We start from the raw sequence: 9,951 nt of genomic DNA on the forward strand, positions 1-9,951 counted from the left end.
TGTGTGTGTGTGTGTGTGTGTGTGTGTGTGTGTGTGTGTGTGTGTGTGTGTGTGTGTGTGTGTGCGCGCAGGAGGAACTGGTGGGCAACACAGAACTGGTTCAGAGCTACCGACAACAGATCAATAACTCAGTGAACCACTACAACCTGCAGCTCTTCTGGAACCTGTACAACAGGTGAGCAAACGTCACTTCAGGCTCACTGAGACCTCAGAGTTCGAGTCTAATGATGTTTGATCACTTTGACGTTTTTCAGCCGGAGGGATCTGGAGATGAACCGTGGTGGGACGGCACTTAACGCCAAGACCCTGAAGTGAGTTTGCAGGCCCTGTTTACATTCAAAAAAAATAAAATAAAAAACTCATTCACAGAATTAAGATCCTGGTTTAGTTGTGAATGCAGTTATTCTGTATAAATTAAATTTATAACAAAAACTATATGGGTCTGTCATTATATTTGATTGGGCTGTGAGGGTATTTTACAATAATCACAAACAGGAGTAATTATAATTAATCATACCTGTTGCTCAAGACCTCAGCAAACATAAGGAGTAATTACATGATAATTACCAGACTTGTGTGACAGATCCAGAATGTTTTCAGTTAATTCTGGTGGATTCTCTGCAGATGTCCTGTGATGCTGGTTGTTGGAGACAACGCTCCTGCTGAGGAGGGAGTGGTGAGTCCACATTGATATGGTTTCATTTTTATGGAAACACGTCTTTTTTATATCAGCAGTTTGCACCAAGTTGGGGTTTTAAACTTACGAGTTAAATTGACCTCGCCACTGCAGCTATTTTAAAACCACCAAATAATTCTGTCGACATTGTGAGCGTGTGAAAAAGACTAGGAGAAGAAACAGACTGAAAAGAAAAGGAAGTAAAGACAGAAAGAAAAAAAAATTTCAAAAGAGAGAAACAAAAACCAGGGTTTACAGAACTCTTTTTCAGGATGGTTGATCTAAGTAATGACCTTCCTCCTTCAGTTCAGCCTGCTGCTGTGATTCACAATTATATTCATTTAAAAGAAGCTCCAAACAGCAGAACCTCCCCTCGTTGTTTTTGGCACAGTTTGTCCTCAATCAGGTAAAGACCTGGTTCTGTCCCTGTCCAACTGTCCTGCCCCTCTGGGAATGCTGTTTCTGTCCATCTGTGTGTCTCTGTGGTCTTATAACACTTGTCTTTGATCCTGTGTRTGTGTAGATGTGTGTGTGTAGATTTGGGTCTATGCATTCTCCAGGGGACAGATGGCCTTGCCACGTCTCTGGGGTTTCCTAGCTTTAAGTGGCCAGAGTCTGTTTGCTTCTGCACCAGTTAATCTGCCTCACGCTCAGATTTAAATCAGATCGCTCWCCTGTCAGGTGCACGCAGCTGAAGTGGACAGGAAGCCATGTTGTTCTAAAACTTCCTACAGAAGAGAATGTGACACAGAAAAGGCAGAAAGGAGCCGTGGGAGTTAGTGGGCGACGTAAACAGAGATAGTTTTATTGAACATGACAGATGGAGGTCGTGTTCCTGTTTAATATTTGTTGATTTGAAGTCACTTCAGAAGGAATTCATGTTGAGAGATGCATTCATTTTTCCTTTTTCTTCTCATTTCTCTCCATATTTGTAATTCTTCTAAAAATAAATGTGTAATTTCTCCAGAACACRTACAAGACTTTTATTTTAGTTCTGTATTTATTGTCATGTTTGTGCAATGACCTGTGTGRTTTAACAACTAGTGCAAAGGATTTAAATGCATCAGAGTGAAATGAGCTGTCATGTGCACGATGTTCTCTTTGTGAGTTCATGTGTGAGCAGTCATGCATTAAGTGTGAGCATTTGTGCACATCTGTCTAATTTGTGTGTGTGTGTTGTGTGTGTGAGGCTGTGTCATCCGGCTGGACTGACTCATCCCTGCAGCACACTGCAGGATCTGGGTCAGCCCCATGCAAACAGACCAAAATAATCCCTGTAAAACCGTTACTCATGCACACTTTCCTTTAAATGTTGATTATCTGCAACCAGAGTTTGTGAAATGTTTTCACTGCAGTGCATTCTCTCAAAAACATCATCACTGAAATAAATGTTTTTGCCTTTCAGGTTGAGTGCAACTCCAAACTGGACCCAACCAACACCACCTTCTTAAAGGTAAACACTGATCTCACCACAGCTGCTGCAGACTCACAACATTAATGGTTTTTAAGAACTAAGTTTCATCAGGAATAAATAATGTTTCCTTTTGATTTTTATTTCATGAGTGATTTTAATTTTACAGGCAGTTTTCAACCTTTTTGTTTGTATTGTTTTTGCAGAAAAGCTCTTTTCTTTTCATATTGTTTTAAAGAAATCACAGAAAACAACTAATTTCCTGCAGTGACATTTGACACAGCATTGTTAATTTACCAACTAATAAAAATATCCAAAAGATTGGATTAAAGCACAAATTAAATATAACTAACACAGTCAGGAATATTTGCCATTTAAAAGATCTTCAAAAGCACGATTCACATTTGATCAAAAATCCATCCATACATAAAAACATTTTCTTTACCTGCCTTTTTTTTTTTTGGTCATAGGGAGTTCTTATAACCAAACGTAGGGTACAACCTGGACAGATCATGAGTCCATTACAGGGACGCAGAGAGATAAATGAGACAAATGACCATTCACACTCTCTCTTTCACACCTTGGAACAATTTAATCTAAATGTTATGAGCCTCTGCTGCCCTCTTTAAAACCAAAGCAATGGAGAAAACATTTGTTAATAAAGTGAACTCTTTGGAAAATTAAAGAAAGAAAATCTGAATTTACTGAATGAGTTGAATGTTTTGAGTCAGTATTACGTGTTTTAAGTTGTCGTACCTTGTTGTGAGCCATCAGCAGTTTGGTAACCAGCCGATCTCTTTTCGTGGCAGATGGCCGACTCTGGTGGACTCCCCCAGCTCACACAGGTACACATCACACAACCTGCAGACTGCTCTACAATTACAGGGAGAGAAAACATCAGACAGGCCTTTAAACACTGCATTCTTGATCTAAATAAATAGAACTCGATGTGTTGTCTTCCAGCCCGCCAAGCTGACTGAAGCCTTCAAGTATTTCCTGCAGGGAATGGGCTACAGTAAGTGTCCGTGTTCACTCTGTTCAGACAGAAATGTGATTTATTGATGTGTATTTCTTAAAGTTTCTTGTGTTGTTATTTCAGCAGGAGTGTAGTTGTTGGAATGATTGAGTGATGTATTTCCTGCAGAGGGACAGGTCGTGTGTTAATCTTGCCCTCTGTTCTCCTTGCCCCGTTCTTTCAGTTGCTTATGTGAAGGATCGGAGGCTGAGTGGAGGGCCAGGTACTTCCTCCTCCCCATTCAGCTCTAAACTCTTACTGCTGCCCCGTTCGATGGCATTTTCTATTTCATTTGGTTCATCTGTTGGGTTATGAATAATAATTTTGGGCTGTGATTATCTCTTTTAATTTTGCTCTCATTTCTGTTGTTTCCTTCCCCCCCCCCAAAAAAAGCATTGAACCCCATTGTTGTTTTATCGAACACAATTTTTCCTTCAGTGGAAAAATATACTGCCCTCACTCCTCCTCCCCCCATTCCTTCTCATTCATCACCAGTATTGCTCTTTGCATGGCGTTATGCTGGCTTTGAGCAAAACCCTATGAGCTATGTTCTTAACTAATCACAAATATACATGTTTTAAAATATATTCAGTACTCACAGAGTGTTTAAAAGTACCCCACTGAGATTTAAAGCATTTAGCTCAGGACTTTTGTTATGCACCATAGAGAAGTTTTATCATGAAAATCAGTGGTGGGCAGCACTAATCTAAATATCAGTTGCACTAACTTTAAAGCACCAACTCAAATATTTAGGTCCCCTAATTCTAAAGCACTAATGCACTAAAAAATTTAGCAAAAGCTAATTCTAAAGCACTAAAATAATCCAGTTGACACATGAAACATTCTTCAGTCAGCATGAGACAATATTTACTGTGTGCAGAATGTTGTCTCCTAGTGCCCTCATTGGGCCAAATGGGAGTCACCTGCAGGCCACATTTGGCCCACAGGCCTTGAGTTTGACATGTGACCTTGTAGATAAGTGACACACATATGAACAAAATGTGTGACAGCTTTCACCCTCAACTGTGAACAATAATGTTGATCAATAACATTTAAAGACCTCAGTTAGTGCTTCTAAATTTAGCAAGCGCTAATCCACTAATGACTTTAAAAAATAGCAAAAGCCCTAAAGCACTAATCAGGAAATTAGTTCCCCTGTTAGTGCATTAGTGCTTTGGGGGAACTGTGCCCACCACTGACTAAGAGTAACTACTTTAAACCTAAACAGAGTATTGTAGGGTAAATCTGTAAATGTTGATTTTGAAAAACTTTACATTTAAACATAAATACTGAACTCAGACTGAGATAAACTCAGGGTTTTCAGTTCTTCAAGAGTTCGGAGTCCCAAGACATCTGAAGAGAAAGTAGTTTGGTTTGGTACTTTGTGGTTGTACAACTGGGATAATTTTATACAACGATACAGGAAATGTTATTTAGAAGTAATTAATTTAATACATGTTGAGCATTTTGCTAACGACAACAACAGACAAATGATTACAAAGTAATAATTATTGTGGTCAATACCTTATGTGAAATAAGATTAGGAGCCTGAAACTCATTCAGGATTGGCTCTAAGTGTAGAACTTTAATTTKTTTGGTGTTCAGAGCATCTTCAGACTAGTTCTCCATCTGTTTCAAGGGATTCGATGGCTGTATCTTAATAATACCAARGATTTCTGCTTAATTGTTTTGAATCAGCCAAAAGCTAAAGAAATCCTCTCTGGTGCKTGTATGGGGTCACATCAGCTCAGTGGTCCAGTTTGGATCAGGACAGATAACTAAATGTAGATATTTCATGGAGCTATCATGGTGCTAACAGTGTCTGTATGCAGAAACACTGTTTTAAATCCCGAWCTATTCATGGTTAGCCTAAATATTCTAAATGTAARTTATCTACATTAGCATGTACTCCCGACATTCCCCCAACACCCACTTCTTCCAGTGTCTTTACAAATCACAACACCTAATTCTTCTGTCTTTATGTTGTTTCTCTGCCTTCCTTCCAGTGCCCTCGGCCAGTATGACCCGCCTGGCCCGCTCCAGGACAGCCTCGCTGACCAGCGCCGGCTCCGGGGAGGGGAACCGCTCCCGCGCCTGCACCAACTCCGACAGCACCGAGGGAGTCGGGGCGGTCACCCAAACCATGGAGGTGTCGTGCTGAAGAGCCACACAGTGGAGAGAAAGGAGAGGCAGAGGGGAAGGAGAGAGAAAGTAGGAAACAGAAGTGAAAAGAGGGGAGAAAATTACATTTAGGGTGATAAAAGGGTGTAAGCTGATGGCGCTTTCTGTTTYTGTCTTTTTCCTCTAAATCCCTTTAATCTGCCCTTTTCTTTCCTCTGTCGCTGTAAAATACCATCAGTATTGCTACTAACACACCCAACAGACCTTTAAATATCCCCCGTGTCTCCCCTTTGCCCCACACCTAAAGACTGAACCGACTGGTTTTGCTCTTGAAGTGTCATTCTTGTGTTTGCTAAGTGTTCCTCATTATTGCCTGCACCCTTTTCAACACCCCCCTCCACAACTCGCAAACACACAAAAAATAAAACTTAAAGCTGTCTGTAAAACAAATCTGCACAACGATAGCTTCTGAAAAGCTGCTGTTAAATGTGAGCACGAGGGTGAAAAAGTCAGACGTGAAAAAGAAAGCAGAACTTTGAGGGGGTGCCATATTTGGGGGGGTGGGGGGTAAACGGATAAAGTGTCGTGCATGTGTCTTTTGAAAGTAGTAAATGTTTATTGTGGGAAATTCTGAGTATCTCTCTCTGCGCTGTTTGTAAGAATGATTTTATTTTTATTTTTTTCACGTGGAGCGGAGGTGTGTCCAGACTTACAGACAGCAATACAGAGCCTTGTTGTAATGAGTCTGTAGCTCTTACACAACATTTAGTWTTAGTTTGTTTAGAGCATAAATAAAACGCAGCATACTGATGTGAAATCATCATTTAAAAAGCAACAGAGTGMTGCTGTTTTCTTTCTTTTTAAAACAGAAAACGAAACACGAACTCTGACTTTGAACCACTACACCACCAGGGAGCTTCATCCGCTTTTATTATCGCAAAGACAGAAAGAAAAAYGCTTAAAGTGGTTTTATTTTTATTTTGCGCAAAACGACAATCTGAATTTGCGTAACGACRTGTGAGCTTATAGTTGTTGAATGAAATGTGGTTGCTGCTTCAGCTTTTTTAAACTCTGCTTGTCCCTTTTTATTTATGTTAAAAACGTCTTTGTTTATTATAGCATGTGAAGTTTATTATCTTATATAACTTTGTTTAATTTAACACCTTTTAAGGGTGAAAAAGCTTGAAAATGAATGGCCTTATAAGAGGCAACAACTTAGTGTCGGTTGACTAAACAACGTAAAGCATTTAAAATCTAAACAATAAGCATCTTGAATGGCTCGTGCTTTTAATTTAGTGAAGAAACTGCAGCAAGAAAAGGAACTGCAAAGCGCTTCATTAGCATGCCTTTATCTGACATTTAGCATGAAAAGTCTCGAGATGTAATGACGTATATCTGCTAAAAAGTCTGCTTCAGAGTGGGTTGCATAAGTTTAGTTTTAGCATGCACTGTTTGTACTAATCATTTATTGCATTTGTTAAAGTACTTGTTTGTCGAGAGAAAAATCAAAGCCAAATGTTCAAACTGATCTGTCTTGTGGGCAGACTGGTAACTTTCCTAATGTAATATAACAAGGAATTAGATTATTAAAGTCTGCTGTTTGCATCCATTTTAGTGTTACGTTGCTGAATGCAGCTTTAATGTGTGCATCCTCACATTTTAAAGACAATCTACTGCATAAATATAGTGTAGAAGTAACACATATCTGCATGTGAATGTGATTTTTAGGGCATTCTAGTAGGAGTAGTCTGTAACTATAGGGCATTCTTCATTAGATCAAGTAGATGAGAATTTAGGTCCAACCACTGCTGTCAGTCTGTAGCTCCGCTGCATGGAGGTGGTTCTGGCCGCAGTCGGCTCTTTGTGGTCTCTAACTTGACAATCACACTCTGACCCAAACCAAACACGACCGGGAAACCGAGGCAGAACCAAGTCGACTCAAATGACTTTTTCACTGGACAAAGAACTTCCCTTACATCACCCAGCCCCCCTGCACATATAAACCAAAGCTGCCCACGTGCACACACACGTACACACAGGACCTCCTCAAGAACAACACACACTTTTCCATACATATACAGAAGGAAAAGCTGCTTGGGCTGGATTTTGTAACAGAACTGTTCTAAAATGACTGATTAAAATACAATTAGCAGCTGAAGCGTTGATCTTTAGTCACTGGATGTTTTGATGTTCTGTGTTGCCATGATCTCACTAAATCTTACTCTTTTAGTCGTGCGTACACACATGAAGTGTAGTTTTTGCGCAGGAAAGGCATGTGCTGTTGTCTGTCGCTGTCTTGGACCACCTCATTGGAGATCAAACGTGGCGCCCCTGGTTTTTGTGGTGCATTAATGTGCAGTATTTATCACATCACTTCTTCTTGTTTTAAGTAAACTATAATAATAATAAAAAAAACTTTAGTCCTCTGTAGGAAGCAGACTACCTTCCAAACACTGAGGTGTGCAATTTCCTGCGGCGGCCTGTCAGGGGCGGGGCTTTTTTGGCGCCATTTGGGCTCCAAGCTCAGAATGTAGGGCAAACCCCAGCCACCTTAAATCTAAAAAAATTCCCTTAAAAATTCACAAGGTGCCCCGGCTCTCACAGGCAAACCCAGTGGCACCCTAAAGGGCTATCAGCTGAAGTCACTTTTTAAGATGTTGCAGTCATGCTTCTGAGCACCAGGGGGCGATAGAGAGCAAACGGGCTGTTAGAACTGAGCCCTTTGTGATCCGAAAAAGCAGTTTGTCATAACAAAACAGAGAGAGATACTGACCTGAAACATAGTTGAAGGAATGTTAAAGGAAAAGAATGTGAATTTGTTGAAGCATGATTGATTAGTTGTTGTTCGTGTATTTGAAAATGTAAAACAAGCTTCGTGTTTTGAAGACGTGGAAGAGGGAGACGATGAGATCAGATCAAACAACTTGCGATCAATTTCATGAGCATTCACGGTTGCACGTAGCAGCGTTTGTGTACGGTCATCTTTCAGTGTTTCTGCTCCTCACAATGCTATTTTCTGCCATTTACACTCTGGTTTCCTCCCACACCACTTCTACCCACACTGCCTGGGGGGCTCCTGAATGTATCTTGTCCCTTTTTGAAGTGCTGTACAGTATTGTCAACCCACACCTCATTCTCACTCTGGTTTGCACTTCTTATCTTTGCCCCCTCATTTTTGACATTTAACCCAGAACATAAAATAACAAGCTCCTTCCTTGGCTTTCCTCTCCAAGGTGTTTAACCAGTAATGATGATTTCTGAAGGTCCACAGCTCCTGCAAGCTGACACTGGATCACCTTGTCCTCCTTGCTCTTGTAGATACTTTTTATTTATAGAGCAGGTTTCCAGTACCAAACACTAATACCACTGTAATGTGAGAAAACCTATTTTTGTTTCTCTTCCCTGATTTTTTTTATAGGTAACTGTAGGGTGTAACATCATACTGGTATAATAATCTTGATAAATGTGTTACTACTACTCTTATGCTTCTTCTTACTGCCATTATGAATCATTTGTATGAAGCAATAAGTTCTTTATTTTTCTTGTTTGTTTTATATTGTGGGGGTCTTCCCTGTTAGCTTGTTTCTATTCACGACTGTAGAAAGACTCCCACCTGCTTCATTGTCATTCAAATGTGTATTGTAAAATTTAAATATAATATATGTATACTATATAAATACAAAGGTAGATGTCTCTGTCCATGTACTGATCAAGTAACAAGTAAGAAATAAAGAATACATCTCAGAATTTCAGAGATCGTGTCAAATTCTTTACAATACTCCTTACATTCTTGGCTGAAATTATAAATTGAGTTTATCTGTTGAAAAAAAAAGTGCAAAGCAGAAGGGACGAATTTTATTGAAAAGGCGTAGAAGGAAACACAAGTGGAATTTGGTTATAAATAAACCATCAGGTTTATGATTTTTTACAGCATACACTGATKTCAGTAAAACGTCTGTCACTTAAAAGAACCATACAGATCGTAGTCGCCCCCCTTCTGAAACAAAACCTCATAGGAGACCATTTTGGAGTCACAGTAGGCATACAGCATCTGGTCCACTGGACTGTAGTTTAAGGAAAGAATACTAGGAGACATCTTATTTATGAAGATACCAATGTTAAACTTCTCCTTCCCTGTTGTGGTGTCAAACGAATAAAAGATCTCTTCCAAGTTCTTGTCAACGTAGCGCGTTGCGTAGAGAATACCGCAGGCCATGAAGGTGTTGGTGACACCGTTTTTGGGAAACGAAGTGCGCCAGGTTTGACCAAGAGTCAGCTGCTGGTCCTTCTCCACCTCCACCTTGGACAGAACCAAGTATCCAAAGTCCTGGGTGGTGGTGTAGACCACCCAGACACCAGACTCATCTGTGACCAGGTCCAGGTCGGTGTATACGTAGCATTCATCAAGGTGGCAGAAATTAGCTTTTGAGTTGTACCTGAAAGACAAAGGAACCAGTGAGTAATAATCACCCGCTTCGGATGTTATCGTTCATTAAACGGACATTATTAGCCATTATTAGTCCCATAGAATGGCTTCAGACTGTCAGCTGGTTAGTATGAGACATAAAGCCACTAAGGTTAATTTTAGAGAAAATGACATGGGCTACGAAAAAGTGGACCGAACTCCGGCAGTAGCAGATTGTTGTATTCCAATGTATATGGAACTGGTAACCCACTAGGAGGCACTGTCGGGACAATCTGAAGCCATTCTATGGGACTAATAATGGC

General features: G+C 40.2%; 2 protein-coding genes across 10 annotated transcripts in view; one reads left to right on the forward strand and one right to left on the reverse strand.

Moving 5' to 3' along the window:
* Window positions 1-8,970, forward strand: part of ndrg4 (NDRG family member 4) — a 53,588-nt gene extending 44,618 nt beyond the window's left edge. For 7 of the 9 annotated variants that reach the window (XM_014033262.1, XM_014033244.1, XM_014033237.1 and 4 more), the window contains 8 exons: window positions 72-175; window positions 255-311; window positions 625-676; window positions 2,082-2,129; window positions 2,897-2,932; window positions 3,051-3,102; window positions 3,287-3,325; window positions 5,109-8,970. In XM_014033262.1, coding sequence (XP_013888716.1) covers window positions 72-175; window positions 255-311; window positions 625-676; window positions 2,082-2,129; window positions 2,897-2,932; window positions 3,051-3,102; window positions 3,287-3,325; window positions 5,109-5,263 — 543 coding nt within the window. In that variant the 3' untranslated portion in view covers window positions 5,264-8,970. The remainder of the gene's footprint in view (window positions 1-71; window positions 176-254; window positions 312-624; window positions 677-2,081; window positions 2,130-2,896; window positions 2,933-3,050; window positions 3,103-3,286; window positions 3,326-5,108) is intronic. The other 2 variants (XM_014033257.1, XM_014033296.1) reach the window with 1 other exon arrangement.
* Window positions 8,630-9,951, reverse strand: part of LOC106536051 (olfactomedin-4) — a 3,883-nt gene continuing 2,561 nt past the window's right edge. The window contains exon 7 of the mRNA XM_014033225.1: window positions 8,630-9,659. Coding sequence (XP_013888679.1) covers window positions 9,182-9,659 — 478 coding nt within the window. The 3' untranslated portion in view covers window positions 8,630-9,181. The remainder of the gene's footprint in view (window positions 9,660-9,951) is intronic.

The sequence above is a fragment of the Austrofundulus limnaeus genome, unplaced genomic scaffold (genome assembly GCF_001266775.1).
Source record: "Austrofundulus limnaeus strain Quisiro unplaced genomic scaffold, Austrofundulus_limnaeus-1.0 Scaffold7, whole genome shotgun sequence".
NCBI lineage: Eukaryota > Metazoa > Chordata > Actinopteri > Cyprinodontiformes > Rivulidae > Austrofundulus > Austrofundulus limnaeus.